The following is a 25,599-nucleotide window of genomic DNA, read 5'->3' as shown; positions in this document are numbered from 1 at the left end:
CAACCTGAATTAACACACAGATGCTAAACCACTCTTCATTAGTATTACTCATATCTACTATTGCTCTTTTAGAACTATTCAAAATATTTGAAAGAACTATTCTCAATTTTAGGTGTCAGCACACTGTGATTAATTGTGATTTTCTATTAAGCAGACATTCACAATCTTTCTGAGGGAAGGAAGCAGGAGTTACTTTGAAAACTCATGGGTGCTGAAATGGGCAATCATGCTGCCCATCTACCCTGATTCCTGCTTTGCAGCCTCCCTGTTTTCTTTCTACAGTCCTGGTGGCATCAGGTCCTTTGCTGAGCAGTCCAGCTCAGGGGGCACAGCTTTTCTTACATCCCCAGGGCAGTGAACTTGAAAATTCACCTGGAAAACTTCTGAGGCAGCATAATGGGAGCAGTGGATAAGGCAGATCAAAAGCTGGGGGCGAGAGGTGAGGAGGGAGAATCTGTGGTCCTTAAGCTCCATCTCAGAGGCTGCTTAGGCACATTAAGATAGGGCCATGTGTCAAATCCTTTAAGGAATGAAATAACTTTGCATCATTGAATACAACTTATAATGTTATTGCTATTAAAAAAGGGGAAGGTCAGAGTTTACACTGCAAGATAAAAGGTATCAAAGGGATGGTAACTCATCCTTCCCAAGGCACCAGGGCCCTGCTGCAGCCCAGCTGTGCTGTCACTGCACCTCATGGCTACACTGTGCCACCTCCTGCCACTTGCTCCAAGCCCTCTGCAAACTGTGCTGGAAGGCTCACAGTCACCTCTGTAGCTCTCATTTCTGTCCCAAAACATGAGAGACAGTAACTAATGAAGAGTCACTCCCTGACCTGTTTTAGGGCAATATAAATGACACACAACAGTCATTTAAATCTGTTTTGCTTTGCACTGAAATGCACAGTTCCTACATGGCTAATTATATAATCTCAAATGTGGTGTGTTTTTACCTTTAAAAGTTTTTGTAGGTAAAATTCACACATGTACCCCAAAGTAGGTGAAAACTAAGTTTAAAGCAATGTCATGAGTAGAATACAAAGTCTGCTGCATTTAGTTGTAGTATTTTAGGTGTTACCTATCATAAATATGAAAAATAATTGTTCTATTATTGTACATATAGCAATTACATCAAATATTTGATATAGTCACCTGTGAATTCCTAAATCCCTTTTTATTCATACCAGTGGAAATATCACAGGTACCTTTTTTCCTTATCTTGCCAGTCATGTGCTGCTCACTCTCCTTCTCTCCCTCTGCTGATGTGGGGGGACAGCTTGGTGCTGCTTCTAGCAACTTCATGATGTTTGAATTCTTCATTTCAAGAGTTTCCATTTTCACCATTATTAAAGAAAAAGAAAAACAACAGTACATTTTAGTATTTCAGTATGTGCAGAGTGTGTTAATTAATGCTTCTATGAATCAATACAACACACATAAAAGAACTCATTATAAAAACATATAATTCTGAGTAGGGACAAAACCAGTGTTCCACAAGTTACACTGTAATGCAGTGATGATGTTGGAGTCCTGACCTCTTATTTTAAGCTGTATTACTTATGGTTAAGCCAATTTCAGTTTAAATGGTAACATACATACCAAAATTGATTCAGTACAGAATTTTGTGGTCATTAAGCTACATCTCAGAGACCATTTAAGCACATTAAGGAGTCCTTTAAGGAGTGAAATAATTCTGTATCATTTAATATTACATATAATTTTATTGCTATTAATAAAGGGGAAGGTCAGAGTGATCTATTGCAAGATAAAAGAAATCAAAAGCCTTGAAGGGCAGAAGATAGTGGGTGGGACAAGGAACATTGCTGCCTGTACAACTGATCAGTGCAAGGTGTTAATTTGCCTACATCCAACTTCTGCTCTCTCTGCCATTAGAGAGATTTTTATGTTCATTTTATTTAGGTCTGTGCTTCCACTCCTTCTAGACCCATCCTTTTAGTCCAGGATAACTCCTTCTAGAAACACAACCGGTTTCCCAGGCCACTGGCACCATGGCTAGGCTGCACAAGGAACGGCGTGTCAGTGTTTATACCCCCTAAGAGCTGGGTGCAGCTCGGTGTGTGCAGCTCAGTGTGTGCAGCTCAGTGTGTGCAGCTCGGTGTGTGCAGCTCGGTGTGTGCAGCTCGGTGTGTGCAGCTCAGTGTGTGCAGCTCGGTGTGTGCAGCTCGGTGTGTGCAGCTCAGTGTGCGCAGCTCAGTGTGTGCAGCTCGGTGTGTGCAGCTCGGTGTGTGCAGCTCAGTGTGTGTAGCTCAGTGTGTGCAGCTCAGTGTGTGCAGCTCGGTGTGTGCAGCTCAGTGTGTGCAGCACAGGCTCTTTCCCCGTGCCCTGGCAGCCCTGGCAGGCCTGGCAGGCCGTGCAGCACTCACGGGCTCGGCGCAGTCTGCGGCGGTGCAGCCGCGCTCGTCGCGCAGGTGCCGCAGGGCCCCGTGCTGCAGCAGCAGCGCCACCAGCGCCTCGCTCCTGCCCGCCACGGCCTCGTGCAGAGCGGTGCTGCCCTTGCTGTTGGAGAGGTTCGCCGAGGCTCCGTGCTGCACGGCAAAGGGAGAGCACAGTTAGAAAGGAGCAGCAGCCCCCGAGCTGCACAGGGCCTGGGGCAGCTGCACCAGCACAGCCACAAGAACCCATCTGGCCACGTTATTGCCCCATCCCCTGGCCACAGTTTCATGGATCAGCTCATTTTGGTTTTGCGTATCTCTATTACATATTCCAAGCTTTAGAGATACTTTAGATACCCCCAACCCTATGTGACAGAATCCCAGGAGAGAAAACTTGCCACATAAAAGTTCCATAAAAACAGCTACCTGCACAATAGCAAGGTAATATTTATCTAATAGCAAGGTAATATTTATCTAAAATTTATCTAACATCTCTGAAGGGAAGAGATTGAAAGGAATAAGTTAACAAAAACTCTTATTTCTTTCCCCAAGTATTTTTGACAGAGAAAATGCATAACTAAAAATACTGATCCTGAGTACTGGGTAAGTACAGATATCACAGGAGAAATACCAGCAGAACACTGTCTTCAGTGATCTTACCTGCAGCAACAGGGCAGTAGTCTCATAGTGACCATTCAAGCATGCATAAATTAAGGGAGTATTTCCATATATATCCTTTTTATTTTGCTTAGCATTGTAATCCATCAGACACTTTACCACCTATTGAAAGAAATAACAACTTCAGTCTTACTGACTAGGAGTACTGAGTTACTGAGAATGAAACTAATTTTCATATTTTAACACCCACTTTTAAAAAAGAAAAATTTAAGCAACTCCAAGAAAGGCCAGAAAATAAAATTCAAGGTGTGTGAAAAACAAATATAACCAGTAACTTAACAAAACATCAAAACCAAAGCACCACAGCAGCAGCACCCTTTTCCAAACTGATCACAACACTTGGAAGGAGTTCTTTATACTGTAATTACCCCATGAACTAATCTACAACAATCCCACCAATTAGCCTACAACTCTGAGTTGTATTCTTGGTTTTTCTTGCTTCCCTAGTACTTTGTCTTCCTATCACTTCCAAAAGCCTCTTCTTTTCCCTCCTGCAGTCTTCAGCTCCTTATTTTTAAATAATTTTCCGCTTTTCTAATTTTCCTCATTTTCTGCTTTTCTTCATCTTTCCATTTGCCTTTTTGCCCCTGCTTTTTCATGTTTGTTGTTTTCCTGCCTCATTTACTCTCTCTCCTGCATTGACACCCTGCCCCCACGGGCTCATGCTTCTCCTTCACTGCTTTTGCTCCCCTGACTTGAAGTGAGGGACAAGTTATCTGCTGCCTCAAAGCTGCACTCGCCTCATGATCTAAGTAAGGAGTTGAATCTACAGTAACTATTTAGTCCTGTGGCTACTGAAGACACAAACATGACAGAGAAGAAGGTACAGAGGAACGTACACACAAGATTCAGCTGCACAAGGGATGCTAAAAGCGTTTGAAATACAACAGAAGGTTTTTGCACCCTTTGCATTAAACCAGTATTTGAAGTCATGCATGCTTATCTAAGTCATATATGCTTTCATAAAGAAAAGGTGTCTTCTGAAACAATTTCAGCTCAAAGTTCCCCTTTCCATCTGGAGATTTTAGACGCTGTAAACAAAAACCAGAACCGCCAAACTCATTTTCTCTGCTCCTGGCTTAGCGTGGCTGCTCATTTCCCCAGGCAGCTCTCCATGGGTGCCAGGGAGCTTTGTGCCAGGCAGGTTACCTGGGAGTGTCCCCTCTGGCAGGCCAGGTGCAGGGGAGCTGCCAGCTGTGTGTTCTTGGCGCTGGTGCTGGCGCCGTGGCGCAGCAGCAGCGATGCCAGCTCGCTGTGCCCGTGCAGAGCAGCCATGTGCAGGGGGGTGAAACCATCCTGGTTGGAAACATTCACCCCCAGCCCGTTGGCACAGATCTTGGAAAACTTCTGTTGAGGAAAACACACAATAGAAGTATAATCATGCTTTGTTTTAATCAATGAAGTAGCCAAATACCTGCTAAGTTTATTTAAAACAGACAGATGGGCATTACAAGAAATTCTGCTGGAGCCTAATTAGAGGCCTTCAGAAAAAGTCAGTGAAGAAGAGCAGCTTGGTAGTGTTTTTCAATAGAAAATTACTTTTATTGCTATCTCTTTTCTTCCAACATGATAACTTCATGGAGAGCAATTCCAGGCAAAGTACTCACAGTATTAAAAAGAGGCTAAAGCAGCACAGTTTGAGACAGAAGTAAAACTGGAAGTTTTTATACAGCTGTTAGGATGTTCATATTGGATATGAGGCAGTGTTAATGAGTTATTTTGATTTATACAGCTATTTATGCTCTTTGAAACAGACAATAAACACCTCAATGCTACATGAAGCTTGGGGTAATAAGGATACAAACTAAAATTAATTTAATTCACTTGGAAGCAAGAGAGGCCCATGGAACAGACTCCCCTGAGGAGAAAGGATAAGGAAAGCACCTGGAGGACAGTTTACCCAGCTGAACAGAACATCCTCTTGCACTCCTCTTGCAAACTGTGCCTGCCTGACATTCACAGTGGTGCACAGCCTTCCATCCTATGCTTTCAACGTGTGCCTGCCTAGCACAGGGGTTAGGATTCATTAACAAGTTCCTTCTTCTTCTCACTCAGCAGACAAGTAAATTCCACAGCAGATGCCATTCCCCTCCCTGTCAGCAATAAAATGAGCTTTATGGACTCCAGCTCTGGCATCTTTAGCACTTGGTCCCTTGTCCTGAGGGCACAGGGACAGCCCTTACCTTAGAGAACAAAGCACCGTGTGAATGTGAATCCTTCAAGTACAACAGCACACTCTAAGCCTGCACAAAATAAATGTGTGGTGGCAGTGGGGAATTCAGAAGTTAAGCCATCTCACAGTGCTGCTAACCCCTAAGTAGCCAATCAACTGAAATTTTGCACTTCGGTTTATTTTGCAATGACTTGTCCAGTCCTGTACCCCTTCAGACACCTCCTGGAAGGCAAGTTATGGAATTTCTATTTCCAAAAAGCTGTTCATTATGCAAAACAACAACAAAAAAACCCCAAACCAGAACCACATACACACACAAACCCCCAAAAACCCCAACCAAAAAACCAAAGAAAAAGTGTATTGTAAAGCCTCATTCTATTCTACAGAGTGTGGTAATTTAGGGGGGAGGAAATCTTTGCAACTGAAAAGAAAGTCTTTGTAATTATTTCAGATCTCTGAAGAGACTTTAGATGTGGCTTGGAGAAAAGATGCCAAGCAATTAAAAAAAGACTTTATCAGCATTACATGGATTCTGGATTAGCAGGTATTCCTTGCTGAACTGATTACTAACAGGTAAGTAGATATGCTGTGCCAGTAGCAGTGTCAACTGAGGAGAACCAGAGGCTTAGAAAAGAATGAATGTTTATTCAGAGTGGCCCAAGACTTCCTGACAGCACTCCACATATCCTAAAAACAAACTGTAAAGCTTTCTCAATCCATTAGACATTGTGCAAGTCCATGAACACTGTCCCTGTATCCAAAATTTTCAACAATTCCATTAAAAAAGAACAATTTCATACCATCAGATGAAGTGTGAAAATCTGTATATAGTTAATTTTTTTTTTTAGAAGAGAGACAGAGGTGCTGGGCAATATGAATGTTATTTCCCTGCAGCTAAAACTTACATTACAAGAATATAAATTATTCTTTTTACAGAATAAATATTCCAACCTTTTGTGCTGGCCCACATTTTGAGCACTGGCATAATGGATGGCAGAATTCTGGTTTTGATGTACTGGCTGTGTCATCCTCATCTTCCAAGTCTTCTTCCACCCATTCCAAGAGATAACGGACCTGGCATAAAAAGCAAATCTTTCTTTAGAGTCCCAAAGTTCCATGTCCTACCAGATCTGCACATGTGGACAAGTCAGATTTGACAAACACACACTTGTGACTCTCTCAGGAGAGCACACAGCTACCTCCTGCCATCAGCTGCCCACAGGCCAAATGAAACAATCAAGTGTTATTGTTGACAAAGCAGCTAGGGAGTTCTCCAAGAACAGTGAAGTGAATTATAAATGACTTCCTGCTGCCTAATCACAACTGCACTGCTCACCCACTCTCAAACACTCCACATCCTTTCAGCTCAGATCATTTGTGCCAGCTCATATCAATGTGAATTTTGCCTCATCTTTTGCCTTAAAGAACATAAGGAATGACAAGGATGACAACATTTAACAGATACCCAAAACTTTGCAGGGGCACTGACTTTCCTTAGGTCTGTCACTTAGGAGTTGGACAGTTTCTCTTTTTCCTCAATGTGCAGTGCCTCATTTTTGAGAGAGGCCCTTCAGTGAAGTCTTAGGGCTCAGGGCATTCATGTGCAACCTGCAAACAGTGATGCTTAGGGCATTTAAATTTTACATTACATCTAATTCAATTTAAAAAAACAACTGTTTAAGCAGTACATTTTTACCTTGAAATTCATTAATCTAATTTCACTAAAGACATTTTAGAATTAGCAGTGACTGTATGAAGTCTCCATTACTACTGGACCAAGCCAAGAGCTCTAGTCCAAGGGAATGGGGACAGTGGGATTTCTGAGATTTTCCTCCCTCTCTGTTTACTCTCACACTTGTCACAGGTTCTGCTCCTCACCACTGAGCTCTGGGAAAACAGCACATCCATGTCTCAGCCACTTAAACACATGCAGCTACAACAAATCCTGGGAAGCCAGGAAGGGCCCTATAACTGATTCTGAATGATAACACATTTGAGCCTGAAAAGGGATATTGTGTTTTTTACAGAATATTTTGTTTGCTTTCCCTGCAAACTCCATGTTGTTCTCTGGAACAAAGGGAATATTCTCTCAAGCCTGCCTGTTTATGGAAGGCCAGCTCAGCAAAGCTTTACTACTTACTACATTTGTACATGTCTAAAATAAGCAGAACTGGCCCTTCACTCCCCCCTTTCCCTGCACCCTCACCAAGACTCTCACAATCGATTTCCTCCTCCTCCTGGGACAGCCAAATACTGCTGCTCTCATTATTCAGTGCACAGCTGCCAACATATTGATACCAGTGCCTCCCAAAATCCTGAACACACTACTCCTGTGCCCACCTCTTTATAACTGCAGTGCAGTAGCCATTCTTCATGGTTTAAAGGTATTTTTTGTCAGAATATTAACTGTGCCTGAGTGAACCACCCAGTCTCATTTACCAGGTAACTTGTCACCTGAAAGGTTCTTTACACTGCTGGGTTACTTTGGAATACTCAGCTGAGCACTCTGGGTCTCTGTACCCTCACTCCAACCTTTCAGCTGCTCCACAGCACTTATTTCAGACAAGTGTTTGGCTTTATTCTGTGGTAGATTTGCACATATCCTTCCCACTGGACAAACTGGGTAGGAGAGCACCAATTGCAGTAGCTATGCTGAGACAACACCAATCACATAATAATGTTTATTTTTTTTAATCTTCCAGTTTCACAGCACTTTTTTAATGCCTCCTCTTGCAAAGCTCAGTTGGCTGTCACAGCAAACATCTACAGCAGCCCTAATGACCTGGCTGCTGTGGCTGTTCCTATACAGACAGACCTCAGGCTGTCAGAACAAGGTCAGAGTTTTTAAATACTCCTGGTTTTTTAACAGATATGCAATCTATAACCTTCGTCATCCAGCTGGATGAATCTCCTTTTCTGAACTTCAGCTTCACATGAACTTCAGTAATGAGGAAAGTAAAGCCACACAAAAGAAGGTGATTCTGTCATCTGAATGCACAGACTGGATTTCTATGTGCTTTTTTTCTATATGATTTTTTTCTATATGCTTTTCATTGCTGGTATCTATTGAGCAGTGCAAGTTATAGCACTGCATTTAATTTTCTTGATGAAGTTTAGATTTTCACAAAGTGGGTGAAAAGTGAACTGTAATACATGCACATTTACCACTGGCCAGGAAAATGGCAAATATCCCCACTGTACATGTTACTGCTTCTTGAAATGACTTAAGGGCTGGCTTGGAAATAATTACTCATAATAAGTCACATTGTAAACTAGGATAATGATATGTACTCAACAACTGAACAGTTCTTTGTTCTATTTCCATCATCTCAGTGGAATTAAACATAAGAGAAACAGTATTAACATGGCACATTTTTTGTGACATGAGTTTTATATTTTCTGATGACTCTGTGAGGCTTCATTGGCATTTGTAACTCCTGGTACAAACCAAACCCAAACAGGTTTTTCAGAACATGCACCCAGCAGAGTAAACTTGCATTCTCACACAGCTTTATGGTTTTGTTCTGTGAACTACAAGAAAATCAAGAAATCTACAGCCTTATACACATTTCCAAAAGCAAAACTCCTAAAGATTCCTGTGTCATCTTCTATTTTTCAGTAGAATGACATTGGAAGTATCTCATTTTTTAAGGAATAAAGGCAATAATGAATAAAAGAATAATCAAGAGACAGGTGGTACCACAAATTACAGAACATCACATCTGAAACTGGTATTATTATATCATCAGCTGTCCATTTGAAGTGAAATCCAAACTCCACTTTGCTGTGTGCTCCACAAATAGCATCTCTGTGCTGACTAGTGTCACCTGAATTTCCTCTTTACACGAGATTATTACCCTGGAAAAGTGGAAAGCATTCTCCACTTGATACTATTTACAAGTAACTTCCTCAATTTGAATGAGATAAATGGAATTCAGTAATATTCAACAGCCACATTAACACTCACCATTTCCAGATCTCCATCAGCAACTGCTCTCAGGAGTTTTTCCACCTAAGTATGAAGAAAATTATTTATTTGCTTTGTTGGTATGGGTATTAAGCAGAACACAGAAAATCCTGTGTCCTTTGCTAACCTCCTAAGCTCATGCAGTAGGATTACTGCTGGCCCATTTCATATTTATTGAGAAAGTTTTAAAGGAGAAACCTTCCTCCTTTATGAACTAGAGAATCTGTACAAGGCCTGTGGCCATTTGATGATCTCTGACTTGCTCAGTTAAACAGTACTTATCCAAATTGAGGATAGGTGGCCCACCCATAACCAAAGCCATGTAAGCTGATATATATTATTATGCTGCTCCAGCAGCAGCTGCCCTGTGCATTTCTGTGTGAATCTAATGTTAAAAATCCCTGCCCAAGGAAATTCCTACCCTAATATACACTAACACTGGCTGGACTCTTGCTGAGCTGCTTTGTGCTGCTCTCACTATCCAGCACACAGCTCCCAGCATATTGTACCAGTGCCTCCCAAAAACCTGAACACTCTACTCCTGGGTCCATCTCTTTATAATTACAGGGTACAGTGTAATTACAGGAACACAAAGCTATTTGAGAAACAACAGTTTAAGATGAAAAAGATGCTTTCCCATTGTTACCTTTACATCTGCAGATAACTGGTTTAATCCTGCACTAAAACCAAACAAAGCCAACTTGACTGTAAATATGAAATTTGTTTTCTTACTTAAAATCTGGAAAAGTATAAATACTAAAGGTACATACTGGGACCAGAACTACCCCACTGCAGTGTAAGGTGAGGCCAGGCCCCAGTGCTGGGGGAGGGAAGCTGCTTGCCTGCTCACAGCTCTGCAGGGGGAACAGACACGTGAGGGAAGAGGAGGTGGAAGGAGCTCTGCAGAGCACTGCTGCCATTCCCCTGAGCCCTCAGGCTGCTGGGAAAGCAGGAGAAGGAGATTAACTTGGCTCTTCTCTTCTCTAAGTCTCTACTCTCACATGAAGGAGTTGAGATCCAACCTGATAGAATGGGAAAGGTGCCAGCAAAAGGGCAAGGAGAGTCCATCAGTCCTCTCACAATTCACCTGGCTCTGCAGAGTGTCAGGAATCATTTAATCAGCTTTGTGAAAGTCTGTTTTAGCATTATAGCAAACTATTCCAGCACTGTGCTAGAATCACTGAAGATGGCAATAGGTAAAGACACTTGTTTCTACAGTGAGGAACACCTTGCAAGCTGTCATGGAGTGACAGCTTCAGTCACATTTCAATCTTCATATGGAAATTACCACCTTGCTGAGTGTGACAGTGATGTTTGGCAAGGCAAACAAGGAAGAATGAGACTGAAGTTTGTGTTCTACTGCTCTGATCTCTTCAGGGTTTTACATGAAGAACAGGACACAAACAGCTGAGAGACCAGAGGCCAGATTAAATCTCTCCATTTTTATCTCTTCTTAGGAACACTGCTAAGTTTGGGTTTATTACCACCTTTGTAATACAGGATGAAGGTCCTTGGAGTCATAAACTGGTCACTCCAGGCAGAATCTATGGTTCTTTGATTGTTATTTCCTAACTTTGAATGTTTAAAAGTCAGCTGTCTAAATCACAGCCAGGCATTTTATTTTTAAACTCCCTCTCTGATAACTACAGAACAGAATACAGTCAACAAATAACACCTGAGTGCAACTCATGTCAAACTAAGCAAGTCTGAGATTAACTCCTCTCTGAAGTGAATTTCCCTCCACTGACTGAGGAGGGGCAATAGATGTCTGAAGTGAAGACAACTGTCTTCCAGAACTTGGCTGAATCCCAGCCTCTCCACATATACAGCTAAAATGGACTATATCAACTAGGGAGGTCTGTGCCTGCCCTAAACTTCCCCATATCATCCAGGATAATGTCACAGGAGAATGTAGAAGTCTTTAGGATTTTTCAGGAGTCACCTTATGCCACACAAGATGCCTAACAGTAATAGCAGTGACCCACCAGCTCTGATAATTTCTTTCCAAAAATAACAACTTTCTTCAAGTACTAAAAGCTGTCTCAGGCCCCAGCAGTGCTACATTTGTTATGCAGCTTATAGATAATTTATTAAGAGTACTTAGGGCAAAATGTCTGCTACATGCATTTCCTCATCTTTCCAGTTTGTTTTCTCACTCTTCCATGGAACAGAACCTTCCTTCAAATGTAAAAATAGAAGAAACAAATCTATTTTCTATCTATTCACCTGCATGGCCAGTTTTTCAGCTGCTGAACAGAAACTGTGCATGGAGATTTTAGTACCAACAGAGCAGGTCCCAAATTTACAATCCTGGCTCTTTCACTCTCTCTTTTCTAAGTCATAATACACAAGCCACTATGACTGGCTCATTTAAGAGTTTAATTCAGTATTGCTTAATCAAGATCTGACTGCATCCCCTTAATCCAAGGTGTGAACCTTGAAATCTGGAAAACTGACTGTACCAGTTTCCCATATTCCAGTGGTGTTTCCTTCATGGAGCTCTCTCAGCATCAGGCTCTTGCCTCTTTGAGCAGGGAGCCCAGGTGAAACTTGGCAAACAGAAATCAACTAAATCTGGATTACAGAGAAGGTCATTAACCCCTAGGATCTCAGGTGTAAGCAGTTTGTAATCTTTTCCCCTGGCTTGAACTACAGTCTTAGCACTTGGGTGGGATAAATTTGTTCCTTCAAAGAAAAATAAATCCTCAATCTACAAGGAGAACTTGTTTAGAGTGCTTGACTCTGTACAAACAGGGAGGTCCAGCCCTACATGAGCCTCTCACAGAGCAACTCAAGTGTGAAATCATATTGACAGTCAAAATTTGCATCTTTGTGTTTCTTCAATATTTTTAGAGAACTGAAACTTCTGGCAAGAAAAGAAGCTTTTAATACCAGGAAAAGGAAGAATTTGAATGTAGTGGTGATATTGAGAGAAACAAACACACTTAGGAGGTCAATTTGGAAAAAAATAATGAATAGGCAGACTAGGAAAAATAAAAAGAAGCATCAGAATGAGTGGTAATATGACAGTCTTGGGAAGGGGTAACAAGTGTGGATCTGAGATCCCACAGGAAAAAATTCAGAGGATGCCATCTGGTGTGGACAGAGCAAAATCAGCAAACATATACATGCAAGATATTTAATCTATAGTCTGTACTTCTTCACTTGTTACAAAATTGATTCCCATGCCTATTTGAAAGCATGTCTTATGTCTTAACATTCCAGTTTGTTGTTGGCCACCATGGCTGTACAAGTCTCTTTTCCCTGACAGATTTTCTAAGCTAACAGTGGCACTTAATTCCTGGATGGGACAGCCAGGGCCTTGGGGCACTGACTGCCATTGTACCTTGCTAAACCTCAACAAATTCTCAAATTACATAGTTAACTTCAATAAATATGAACAACTACTTCAGAGATGGTGTAAATTTTTCCCCAGAAATAACCAACAGAGCAGCTGAAGCCAACAAAAATAAGCACTGAGATGACAAAGAGAGGACAGCAGTTACCATTTTCCAAACCAGACAGAAGGCTATTCCTGAAGAAGCAGTTTAAAACACTGTAGCAAATTATCACTCTTCTAGCTTCCTTCACTTTGCTTACTGTCAAAACCTATACCTCAATCTTACCTCTTTATAACTGTTTTTTGCTTCTTCTTGCCTAATATCAGTTGATGCTGATGACAGGCTTGAGACAGATGATCCTCTGCTGAAAGTTTCTGTTGAGTGCTGAGGAGACCTAAGTGGTGACTTACAGTTGGAAAAAAAACAATAAAAATCAATAAATCAAACAACCAACCAGAAGAGGTGAAATATCAAATAAAGGAGGTTAAGCACAGGCAAGAAACAATTTAGCTTGCATGGGCTGTTACCTCAGAAGCACTCTGTCCTCTTTCAAATGTTAGGTAGTTTGCTTCCATCAATGACAAAATCTGCACAAAAATATTAAAGAGAACCAATGTAACTCCACTCATAGAGGAATCTACTGACTGAAACACAAATGAGCTGACAACCTCATAATTAGTAACAGAATATGACTGAGCAGATTAGAAGTACCCATTTACAAGTTCATGTTCTATCCCACAGAGTGTATTCCCACTGCTGGAGTTAAAATGGGACCTTTCTTCCTCAGAGTGAAATACACATTTTCTCTTTAATAGTGAAAACCTCTTAGCAGTGAACATCTCCACCTCTGTGGTGTTGGATCAGAAAGAAATCAGGCTGGAAGACGAAGAGGAATACCTTGGAATTCAATGCACACTGCAGGGAAGTCTCTCTCATCCTGTTCTGAATTTCTGGATTTGCCCCATTCTGCAAGAGCACTTCAATGATGCCCTGATAGCCCCAGCGAGCAGCAATGTGCAGAGGAGTGTCTCCCTTCTCATTGCCAATATCCAGCCTGCAGGAGTGCACATCATAGTACACTAAAGCCTTGACACACTGGGAAGAAAAGGAAAGCTATCAATAAATTATAGTGCTGTGTCTCAGCTCAGACAACAGGCACAAGCCTGAAAGGTTTGTTTTTATTGCTGCTTATGTAACCCATTACCTAAAGAGAAGGCTTTAGTGGTTCAGTGTCATTAAATAAAGAGTTAAACAACTAGATTTGCAAAGCACTGCTATCTTTAATGTGAAGTCACATTAAAAATTGCTATGAACTACCAAATAAAGTCCTCATTTAGAGCAGTAAACAATTTAGCCTTCAAATATTTTTATTTACTATTTAAAATATATAAGTTTAGTGCTAATTTGCATCAGTTTAATTCCATTGCATTAGAATGCCCATTTGGTTTGATACAAAACAATTACTTACATCCTCATGACCGTAAGTGCAGGCTAAATGAAGTGGAGTATTTCCATTATTGTCCTGAACATCAGTACTTGCCTTGTAGTGCAATAAGAGCAGCTTAAAAGAAAAGCAAAAGTAGACATTTAAGTAGCTAAAAAATTAATGTACAAACAATTATTGCTCTGCAGATTCCTTTAGGGCTCTGGCATGATGAAGCACTCCATGAGACACTAGCTCTGCCTCCTGTTTCAGACACCACCCTCCTGGCACTGCAGCACTGTTTGTGCCCTACCCTGAGAATCACAAAGTCTCTTCTTACATATTCAGAATTTTAATTGAAAAAAATGAAATCTCTACTGCAGCAAATACTGCAATATATTCACTACATGATCTACCTCACATTTCAAAAGCCTAGGCAAGTGAAGACAATTTTATTTCAACAATGCTAATTGAGGACTATTACAGACACTAAATTCAAGTAGACAATAATTACTGTAGTTACACGGTCTATCCTAAACAGAATGTGAAGCATTTTATTCAGCCCAATGGCTGCAATGGTTGTTCTGTCCCAAGCAAGAGCAGAGATGCTCTCCATCTGTATTGGACATTTGTGTTAATAAAGTGGATGAATTGTGCAGAGCTGCCAGCTGGTTATTACCAATGGCTGAAAACCTTGCAGTAGGAGAAAAAATAAAATATCTTGCAAATTACAGTGATGAAAGATCCACCATTCTGACAGCTTACACAGCTCTGCCAAAAGCTCCCCAGAAGATCTAAATGGCAGTACCAGTAGCAGACTTAGTAAGAGTCATGTATTTATTATTTAGGTTAGGTGTTGTGCTTACTGTAACATTCTGATATCCCTTCTGACAGGCGAGGTGAAGGGGACTTGAACCGTGGTAATCTGTGGCATTGACAATGGCTCCTTTGGCCACCAGTAAATCCACTAAGGAAGTCTGACCTTGGAAAATAAGCATTCAAAGAAAGGTGTAAACTTTGTACAAGAACACTGCTACTTTTCAAATTCAAACAGTGACTATAAACCAAGAGACCCTGCATTTCTGCATACTATGTTTCCATATACTGCATATTCGCTGCCCTGGTATTTGGGTTTTTTTGTGGCAGATATTTCAATATTAAAGCCCCATAAAAGAACCTCCAGCTGAAGCAAGCTATATTTGTATCCTACAAGTAACAAAAGAAAATATTTGGATTCAGTATAATAAGAAAGGAAATTATAGATAAGAAACCACCCACTAAGAAAATAATACAGCTTCTAATAAAAGGAAAATCAATTATATTATGAACATTATAATACAGGTGTTACAGCTCTACAATGCATAGCCAGCTGTAGGAAAGAGAAAACTTGTTTCTTAATGTGCCAGTCCTTTAAAACAAGACTGATTTCTGAGGACAATCTTTACTTTTTTCAAAGCTGAAGAAAGCACCCCTGTGGTAACCACTATGGCAAAAATAGAGTCAAAACCCAAAGATTAACTCAGCCATAAGAAACTGAGCTTAAATAAATATACAATAACTTCAGTCTGTGCTCAGATAGAAACAGCAAAGTTTCATTAGCAAAGAAGCAAAAAAAAACAACTTAATGCAGAATTCCAACTTTAATACAAAGGTGGGAAACAGGCTGGCATAGAGACAGAAAAGCAAAAGGAGGAGGAAACACTGGTGAAGAACAGCAAGCCCACTCACCACAAATAGCAGCTATATGAAGTGGAGTGTACCCCCGGTCATCTCGGGAAAAGGGAGTGATAATGGAAGGGTCATTCAGTTTCCTTTAAAACACAATGGTTTGAAAGCAGCTTAATTACCCCGGTGGTGGAAGGAAGGAGAGAAAGGGAAAAGCTGCCAAGGATGGCAAAAAACTGATTTTGGAACTTTTTATCCTTTTACATTGACAAATTATTCCACAGAGAACTTTACATTTTGTTAAGAGAAGTGGGTTAGTCCCAGATCTGTAAGTTTGATCCAAAAGAAGAAACACCATGTTTACCAAAGCCCACATGGGCTCCATCAGAGAATGGGTGGGTTCCAAAGGATTCTGTATGTTCCCAATGTTTCTTCTGTTTTTTCAAACCACACACACCCACATGCTCTCCACTACATCCTGAAGTGCTCCCAAATTCCTCTAGAACCAAAAGCAGCATATTTCCTGAAGGAAATCTTAGCTAAAGGCTTCTACACAGCTTTCTATGCATTTGTGGGGTGAAGGGTGCTCACCCAGAAACCAGCTTCTCGCATTTGTCACAGTAACACAGCGGGTGACACATTTTCTGTACAGTGTCCTTATCACTGTCACCTTGACTTAGCAGCCGCTCCACTTCCTCCTGATCACCTGAAGCAATATGCTACAAAAAAAAAACAAGAGAAGAGAGAATGAGAAAGCAATATAAAAAGCCTCCTTTTAAGAGAAAAAAGCCAAGAGTAATTTACTGAAGCACAAAATGAAAGGATTCGATTATGAAAGACGTATTCAAGCATTAGAAAGCAGAAATGAACAATGTCACAGCACAAAACCCCCTAATGGGCATTCAGTATTAAAAAGAAACTGTTCTTGGCTTACTTCACTTTCTATAAAAAAATTAAAACAATTCCTATTGTCCCCTTTAGACTCAATCATGAAATTGAGCTCCCTCTGTGCAAAAACATGTCTATAAAATTACTAAGTCTCCAGCCATAAGCTGTGAACATATAATTAGAAGCTCTGCTTTGTGTCCTTGTATAAGCAAAATTCTTTTAGAATGACAGTATGAGATTAACAGATAATATGAAGTAGCTGTCAGGTGACTACATCTAAATTATTTCAGAAAGCTCTTCCAATTTCAAGTACTAAAAGCTGTGAGCCACAAACAGTATCACATCTGTGATTTAAATGGGCCACACAATACCAACAGCAGTGGCATTTCATCCTCATTTGCTTCTATATTTCATATAACATGTACTGAAATCCATAAGATTATATTTTATTAGCAAGGCTTTGGCACAGAAATGTACTCAGTTCAAAAGACACTTTTAGCATCTACTAAAAGACATTTCACAGTACTAATGCAATTAACCCTTCATTACATTCCAGAGAATTCCAGTCGTAATTCCATACAACTGCAGAAAGGGAGGGATATAAATATGAAATGTGCAAATACATACATATTCTGCCATAAAAGTTATTAACCTTAAACAAGCAGTCTATTGGTGTAGCAGACATCTGGGACAACAAGTTCATCCTTTGTCTTAAGAGCAGCTTGTCACACAGACTCTCAGATTCCTGAAGATAAAACAGATAGATAGATTATTTATACAGTCATCTACAGACAAAAGTGAAGAACCTTAACAAGGAATTAACTTTTAAAAATATTAAACACTTATTTGCTATGTATGAATTATCAGACCCACGTGAAATCCGAATCAGTTTCACTTTTAAGATTTTGAGACATAAAAGACTGGGCACCCATAGAAATAATAAATAGATGTTCACCAGAATATTTCTTTACTGAAATTCACTGTGAATTAACATTAATGAAATTATGGCAGTACCATCTAAAAAAGAACACAGCAAAACATATCAAAGAAAGCATGAACTGTAAGAGGTACAACACAGCTTTCTCAAGAGGAGGAATTAAGGCAAATTCACATAGGACATGTCTACTGATGGCTACTAAAAAAGATGACCCAGATACAACTCTGACTCAAAGAATTCTGAACTCTCTGCTGCTGGCTGAAAAATACAAGATTGCACCAGGCAAAGCATTGCTCTGCAGCAGATCCATCTGTGCAATTTCCTACTTGGTTTGAACTAAGCAGACACAGCTGCTACCCTTGCATCAGTCCTTAGAGACAGCTGAAGATACACTTCAGGATGCACTAAAGAATATAAATGCCTCCAAAGCCAGGTGAAAATTATTAAGTGGAGTTAGATTTTGAGGTGGCAGCACTGACCCTCCCATGAAATAAAACAACAACCTAAGGAAAACACTTCCTAAGAATGCAGATGGAAACTTTTGCATGTGGTTGGTTCTGATCCCCAGCTGCTTATGGTTGGCAGTGGTGCTCTTGCAAGATAATGGCTCTCCAGAAATGGAAAGACTTCAGCCTCCATAAAACAGAAAACCACTGCATTTAAGACACACACCCATGTATCAGGCAAACTTCAATGGTTTAGGATCTGGGCTATGGCTTTTGAAATAAAGTCTATCAAGACCAGATGTAAATGAGTAAAACCAGTCTGACTCCACTCTTACATTAGCAAGTCAGCATGAAATTTGAGCCTCATAAACTGCAAATAAACAACATCAGTTGATTCAGGCTTTCTAGAAATTAGGACTATTCATGTTTCAAAATCAACACAGATGCCTCTCATAAAGCTGTCCAAAAAACCCTTAAGAGTTCAGCAAGTAATATCATTAAAAACATGTTTGTGAGGTCTGGAGATGAAAGGTTTTCTCTGTACTTCACAGAAGTTGTTTGTATTTAGATACATGAAGGTGACAAATATTCACCAATCATTTCAAATCTCTGTACTTCAGCTAAGGATACCCAAGCATATCTTCTCAGAATTGCAAGGCATACAACACTAGTCTCCTAAGATTCTTCACTAGGAAGAGGAATAACTTCCCTAAGAAATATTTGATCTAAAGTTTAACTGCTGGTACAAGTTCCTAATGTCTAATCAGAATTTCTAGCATGGATGCTCACAAGCTTTATACTTTCACTGTGGAGAATCTAAGAAAGCATTAGCAAGAACTACTGCAGTTTTAGAACTGCTCCTTCCACAGTGTGTGTCTTCAAAGGAAGTGTTTCCCAAGTGGAATCATTGTTTTAAAAGAGACAAATGAGACAGAAACCCTAATGTAGCAGTATTATATATTTATTATATAAATCAGAATAAAAAGAGCCCAGGTGAAACCACATATCTTCAATAGTGAAATATGGAATGACAAGAATCAAATATTCACTGAAGGATTAAGCAAGTTTGGGCTTTCCAAGTCAGAATCCACTTGCACCAGCTTTACATACAGCCCAAGAATTTGTTTTTCTTTTAGAAAGAGATTGCTTGGAGTGGGAATTTCAGGTATTTTAAGGGTATGTTGTCTAGAAAATACACACCTAAACATTAATGACCTTTTTAATCTAATACCACAACATGTAGAAAAAGGAAGTATTTGTACCTATGAGAGTGTACCCTTGTAATCATCTACCCCAGGTCATTCTCACAGATTGCAACTGATAACTTGGAGGAAATACAGGTGGCAGAAGCCCAAAGAGGAACTCTTGAACACAAACTAAGGGTAATGAAGTGCTTGGTGGGGAGGGGGAGAAGGGATCATTTCCCCATCTCTTCCCACACATGAAACAAAATGCTGCCTATTCCCCATGGCTGGCTCTGACTCCCTATTTTTTTATACCTCACTTTAACCCTCTGAACTTGAGTCTTACTACACATTAGCCATGCAAAGGAATGAGCTGGTATCCAACATTTAACAGGAATGCTAATTGAATAATGTTGACAATTCAGAAAATAAAATTGACTCTGTCATGCTTTACAGGCTCCTCTCTTCCCCACAAAGTGTCTCACAAGGACTTGCATGACCTTGGGTGGAGGGATTTGGCAAGAACTCCTGAGTGCAATTCACTTACTGACAGGAGGGTGAGAATGTGCCCATTATCCCTCAGGGTACATTAGGCCCCTGCTGAGTTTCTTTCTGGAGTAATCTTCATTAGGGATTGGACAGCAGCATTACTCAGCTGCCAGCAGCTCCATCTGAAGCCAGCTATAAAATGAAGCATAACCACATAAGGGGCTGTAATGAAGCCCCAGGGCACAGCAATGCTCCTGCTCCCTTCAATCCCACACCCCCTTCCAGCACAATCTGGAGAAGGAAATCATAGGGCAGCAAGATGACAGCTGCTGCTGCTGCTTCAAAGTTCATCCCCTTTACCAGAGATTAAAGGACATATCTCAAATGGTCACCTCATGAAGAGACAGCAATGCTCCTCCACCTCCTCACTATCCTTTTTCCATTTCCACCTCAGTCTCTTTTCACTGTGTGCCACCTTCTCCTGCCCACGAGCAAAGGGTGCTCTGGCTGTTTCCTTCCAGCTGTGTTAAGGGCAAGCTGTCCCTCATTTCCTCCTCAGGGTTGAAATAGGGCAAGCTATCCCTCATTTCATCCTCAGGGTTGAAATAGGGCAAGCTATCCCTCATTTCATCCTCTGCTGCCTTCCAGCCAGGCTGACTCCAAGGAAAGGCAATGCAAGAGGACTTGGTGTTGCACATTCATCCTGAAGTGATAAAGTTCTCTGGGCCTGGAGCTGGTCCAGCTGAAGTATGGGCAGAAACACTAATGGCTTGCTCTTCCCATGGTGCAGACACTGAATTCCTCATTTAGATTCTCAAATATACAGTTTATCTTTCAAGACAGGTGCCTCCCAAACTATAGTACCTTAATGGAAGTGGCACTTAAATTACAACATTTGAGTGCAATCCCAGTATAAGAGCTGCTATCCTCAACTACACCAAAAGGGACAGGATCAGGCATTTAACAGGAAACAGTCTTTATTCTAGGAATTTAAGAGCAGTATATTCTGTCTTAGTTTGCTGGCATTGTTGTGGAAGACAATTGTACTTTGGTTTCAGTTTCCTTTCAGAGCACCAGCTTTGCTCTTTGTGTATTGATTGTGAATGACAGCCAAGTGACTGCAGGAAGCAAAATCATATAGCAGGTTGTTTCTTTTAAACTACCATTTTTATTTTTTTTTAATATAATTCAATTACAGACAAGAATACCACTCTCTTTGCACAATATGAAAGTGTTGGTTTGTTTTTTGGGGGCTTTTTTTGAGTGTACAAAACAAACTTGCACAAATTCATGGAAAAATCCCAGAAAATGACAAAACCAATAATAGCAATAGGCCAAAATGTTACATTAAGTGCTTCTTAAGACTGTCCCCCAGGTTGTCCCATCCCAAGCCCTGCACACTGAACCATTGCTCTGGCCCCTGCAGTTAGACTCCAGTGCTTTGCAGTTGGGCAGACTGAGACACATTGAATTCACTCTGGTCCCACGTTCACTCCTTTTGATGTCCACATCAGCTCAGGAAAACCTAGTTTTACAACAGTAGAAAATTTTACAGGAGTGGTAAGACTGGATTCCTTGACTAAATAATCCAAAAAGTTCTTAAATTATAGAAGTCTCTAAAGTCACATCAGCATCACCCTTGACTGGCCTGCAGGGATGTGACCAGATTGACAGCAGGTCTAGTTGCCCAGTAGGAAATCTCTCATGCATCCACAGATTTCCTGCCCCTGCTAGGTCAGAGAGCCCAAGAGCCAAATTTGACCTTTAAACAGCACCTTATCACAGCCCTGCATCCCCTAAGAGCAGCACTGTAACCCACTCTGCAAACACATGGAATTCTTCCACTAGGAAGATTTACTGAATAATTCTAAATTACACTGCTATCTCCATTCTGCTAGCACAGCTAAGCTTTGTTAAATTACACAAAATTTAAGCTGTGCCTGCTCCCAAGTACTGCACTGCTTTCACAATCCTGGTAGAACACAAACAGGAGATAAACATATACTGGAGACTCATCTGTAGAAAACAGTGCTGCCATTTTTCCTCTAACCACATAAAGAGGCAGACTTCACATTCAAGTACTTCCTCAAGAAGTATGCAATGAATAAAAATATTGGTATATAGGACTTCATTATAATAATTTAGGTAAATTTAGCATTTGCTTCAGGTAGTCAGCTCTAGTCATTTTTTAAGCAAAAAAAGGAAATTCTTGAGTTAGTTCTTTGCATCCTCTGGCTGGACTTACACCCACAATGGTGCTACAGTGTATGAAGCAGGCATTAGACAGACTTTAGGAGCAGCTTACTGTGGGTCTGTCCGAGAGGTTGCCCTGGCGGATGTACTCGATGGCAGCCTCAATGGAGGTCAGGCAGTACCCCAGCTCATCCTTCACTGAGCTGCACAGCCTGAAGTTCTTTATGTAACTCAGGTTGGCCATCCTGAAAAGGAAAACGTTAGGGTTGTGAACTAAGACACTAGCATGGCATATTGCAGCTCATCTTAGGCAACCCAGGCAGACAATAGGGTGAGTTGGGAAAAAGCTTCTAAAAAGCTTGTTAGGCCAGCAATATGGCTGTTCTGAGCTTGAAGAGTGACCAGATCTCTACTTATCTCATATATTCAAGGAAGAGTTATCAACTGGATGGAAGGAATGGAAGGATAAGGGCAATAATGGGAGATTAACATCTTTGAAGTGAGTGAAGCAATGTTTCCAGCACCATAAGCACCACACTGATAGCTACAAGTTAAAGGCCAAATGCTGATCTCAGACATCCAGGATAGAACAGCACAGAGAATCAGTTCAGGTAGTGCTGGAAGGTTTAGATAGGCTTCTACTGAAAATGAGGAGACACAATGGCACATGCTAGCAGGAAGTAATTAAACATTCACATCTAGTTTCTCTCTAAGAAATGCACCAAATCTTGACGTGCATAGGTGTTACAGCTCCCAACACAGATGAAAGAACCACTCTGTGAAGGCTGTGTTGACACACAGATTTGGTTGAGAGATGGCCTCTCACTACAACTTTTTTCTAGGCTGAGAACCAAAACAAAGGCACATTCCTGACAGCTCCTTCATTTAGTTACACATATAACACATCTTTGCTATTTGTCCTATAAAACATTTTCTGCATTTCAACAGGACCTCATACACTTTCAGTAAGTTATTACTGTGTGTTCAGAAACATTTGTCCCTACAGCAGCACTGCACAAGATGGTAGGAAGGAGTTCTATATAGCTAAAACAGTTACGTACCAGTTTGGAATTTCTGTTTTTACAAGCAAATACAGCAAAACAGAGAGAAGATCATCTGCACACATGGTTTCCATGTTAACTAAAAAAAAGAATTCACATTTGGTATTAGTCAGGTCATGGTTCAACTCAAGAGCAATAACTCTAAAGTTCTGCTTCTTAAGACTAAAGGCCAGCTCTACTAGTAGAGAATGCATGGAGAGCCCAGGGAAGGCCTCCAAAGTTCTCAATCTCTCACTGAAACAGTCTGCCAGGAGCCAACACACAGATACAGCTTGTGCAGTACACACTGCAATATCTGACTAGCATCCCTCCCTTGCCACACAGCAAGGGCCAGAGCATTAGCTCAAGATTTCTGAAATTCTTGAGGGCAAAGACTATGCTCAAAAGTTGATACATTTTTCCATAACCCAGCAGTCTTCCTAGAGAAAAGATATGAAGTAAGGAAAGCATGAGATCACTGTGCTACTCTCTTTGCTTAATCTAGCTTGAAAAGAGAAGTATCTTCTCTTTTCAAGCTAGATAAAGTGCCAGGTTAAGAGGACTGAGCTTTTGTATCATAGAATCATGTCTGCAATCCACAGCAGCACATTTGTTTGGCCCCACCCATCTCTTGCATTTTTGCATCTCAAGAGTTGTTCCTTTGATTGTTTAAGATTTAAGTCTTCTGATGTTTACATTTTGGTAACAAACTGTCTCGCACACTTTCTGTAAATAACTTATTGTTTGCATTCTTTTATAGAAGAGAAATTTGATGAACTGTTAGTTTGTCTAGTGTCATTGGAGAGGTGGCACTTTCACCCTCCAATCCACTGTTTCTTTTAGAAAACTATAAATGTTAGAGTCAGAAAATAAGCTTCTCTCTTCTTCACCTTGAGAGCAGCAGTGTGTGCACTTGTGTTGTTTTGCGTCCTATAGTGACAGAGTCTCAATTTCACCATGTCAAGGGGAGCATGGACAAATACACAAGAACGATCCAGCAACAATCTCCAGTGTTTCAAATGATCACCCTCAGTGTCCTGGCAGATATGAGCTTCCTCCATGTCCAAGCTAAAATATACACAAGCTAACCCAGGACCCCACCCCAGCCCACAGCAACCAGTGCTGACACACCTACCTCACTTCCTTTCCCTTCTGCTCTGTTCAGAGGCCTTAGAGACTCCAGCTCAGCTATGTTTGATCCCCAAGAGTTACCCAACACTTGTTTATACACTGAAGTGCCTTGTGTGTGCTGGTTAAGTTTAAAATTATGAATTGACTAATTACTGACCTCTTTGGCTTGGAGACTGCATAATAATTTGCACAACTTTACGCAGACAAAGCAGCTTCTGTTGAGGGGAAGTGCATTTGTTCAACTGACCCAGCTCTCGCTTGGCACGTGGTATATTAAAACTATAAAATAATTAGAAAGGAATGATTAGCACACAGAGATCCTCTGCAGGATGTCCAAAGCCCAAGTTTTAACTTATTCAGAGCTGAATTGAAGAATGGTTCCAAATTACTCCTACTTCTACTCTAAGTGCACCTGCATTTCTGTGTCCTGTAGATGGCTTAAAAACATAGAAGTAAAGGAGTCAACCATCAATGCATAGACTGTCCTCATACAACACTTGCAAAGCTTTGTTTTACATCTCAAATGAAAGTATAAAAAAGCTTGGTAGTGTCTGAAGAAAAACACTTTTTGGCTGGCATGATTCTATTTAAGACAGGATCTCAGTGACTCTTCAAGAATCCAGAGCCATCTCTCTCACCTGAACTCAGGCTTCACTCCAATGTCTTTTTGCTGCAGGTCTTGAAGGCTCCTCGTGATTTTATTAAAATCAGCATCCTAATTAATAGAAAGGCAACAGGTTTTTAAAATGCCTTAGATGAGTATCAGTAGTATGGAGCAATCAAAGTAACTTACCTCACTTGCCTCAATCGTCCCCACATATTTGAAGATTAGGTCATAAATAGCATGATGGATATACATCTGTAGGAAAAAAAACCAGTATTTTAGGCATGAAAGGGAGAATTAAAAACAGCTTGCTAATTATTTTCCTTCATTTCAGATGCTTACTTCAACAGCTTGTTTGATCAGATTCATCTGCTCTTCTTGCTTTGCAAGCATCTTCTAGAAAAGCAAAGCCATAAACAGCAAGAGAAAGTCAGATAATTTATTGCCTAAGTTACACTGGACTATGTATTTAGGGGAGTAAGTCTTTACCAAGTGCGAATCTCTCAAAAGATGCTGCAGACATTTGGTATAAAGTGCATTGACAGAATCCTAGGAGAGAGAAAAGATAAAAGCCATCAGGTTCAGGTTAATCGGACTTGAAGGAGCAAAGCCTAAATAAGTAATGTAAGTCTTCCCTGTCTCAGAAGTGTACAGTATGGTAAGAGTTTTAGCAATAATAATTGCATTTACCAAACAGTCCAGATAGTGAAATTCTTCAATGTGAATTACCACGTCTCCCTCCTCCCCTTTCACAACTCTAGGCTGCTCTGACACAGAAAAGCTCAATAAGGCAAAGATAACAGCACCAGTGCAGCTAATTATATTTAGCAAATTAGACATCAGGAAGGAAGATACTGACTATGTAGTGGCGGAGGCTTTTCCTTTCGTGTTCTTTAAATGTCCTATAGAAAGATGCTATGTATTTATCAAATCTCTCACAGTGCCTTCCCAAGAACTCTCTAACATCTTCAATGTTTTTAAGAGAATAGGAGTTTGATGAAGCTGTAGATTCACCTAAAACAAAAGCCAAGAATTAACACATAGGCTA

At 40.6% G+C, this 25,599-nt stretch overlaps 1 protein-coding gene across 4 annotated transcripts in view; it reads right to left on the bottom strand.

Annotated features, from left to right (window-relative positions):
• Positions 1–25,599, bottom strand: part of ANKRD27 (ankyrin repeat domain 27) — a 55,264-nt gene that overhangs the window by 4,604 nt on the left and 25,061 nt on the right. For 3 of the 4 annotated variants that reach the window (XM_054641093.2, XM_054641092.2, XM_054641094.2), the window contains exons 5-26: positions 25,411–25,565; positions 25,041–25,100; positions 24,894–24,947; positions 24,741–24,806; positions 24,586–24,662; positions 24,105–24,226; positions 22,838–22,916; positions 21,889–22,021; positions 17,180–17,272; positions 16,231–16,358; positions 15,703–15,785; positions 14,841–14,956; positions 14,020–14,112; positions 13,449–13,646; positions 13,079–13,138; positions 12,837–12,956; positions 9,211–9,255; positions 6,195–6,317; positions 4,220–4,417; positions 3,053–3,172; positions 2,384–2,545; positions 1,205–1,313 (exon numbers count right to left, since the gene is read on the bottom strand). In XM_054641093.2, coding sequence (XP_054497068.2) covers positions 1,205–1,313; positions 2,384–2,545; positions 3,053–3,172; positions 4,220–4,417; positions 6,195–6,317; positions 9,211–9,255; positions 12,837–12,956; positions 13,079–13,138; positions 13,449–13,646; positions 14,020–14,112; positions 14,841–14,956; positions 15,703–15,785; positions 16,231–16,358; positions 17,180–17,272; positions 21,889–22,021; positions 22,838–22,916; positions 24,105–24,226; positions 24,586–24,662; positions 24,741–24,806; positions 24,894–24,947; positions 25,041–25,100; positions 25,411–25,565 — 2,394 coding nt within the window. The remainder of the gene's footprint in view (positions 1–1,204; positions 1,314–2,383; positions 2,546–3,052; positions 3,173–4,219; positions 4,418–6,194; positions 6,318–9,210; positions 9,256–12,836; positions 12,957–13,078; positions 13,139–13,448; positions 13,647–14,019; positions 14,113–14,840; positions 14,957–15,702; positions 15,786–16,230; positions 16,359–17,179; positions 17,273–21,888; positions 22,022–22,837; positions 22,917–24,104; positions 24,227–24,585; positions 24,663–24,740; positions 24,807–24,893; positions 24,948–25,040; positions 25,101–25,410; positions 25,566–25,599) is intronic. The other variant, XM_077185176.1, reaches the window with a different exon arrangement.

The sequence above is a fragment of the Agelaius phoeniceus genome, chromosome 12 (assembly GCF_051311805.1).
Source record: "Agelaius phoeniceus isolate bAgePho1 chromosome 12, bAgePho1.hap1, whole genome shotgun sequence".
NCBI lineage: Eukaryota > Metazoa > Chordata > Aves > Passeriformes > Icteridae > Agelaius > Agelaius phoeniceus.
Note: the sequence above shows the minus strand (reverse complement) of the source record. Positions and strands in the feature narration are given on the sequence as shown.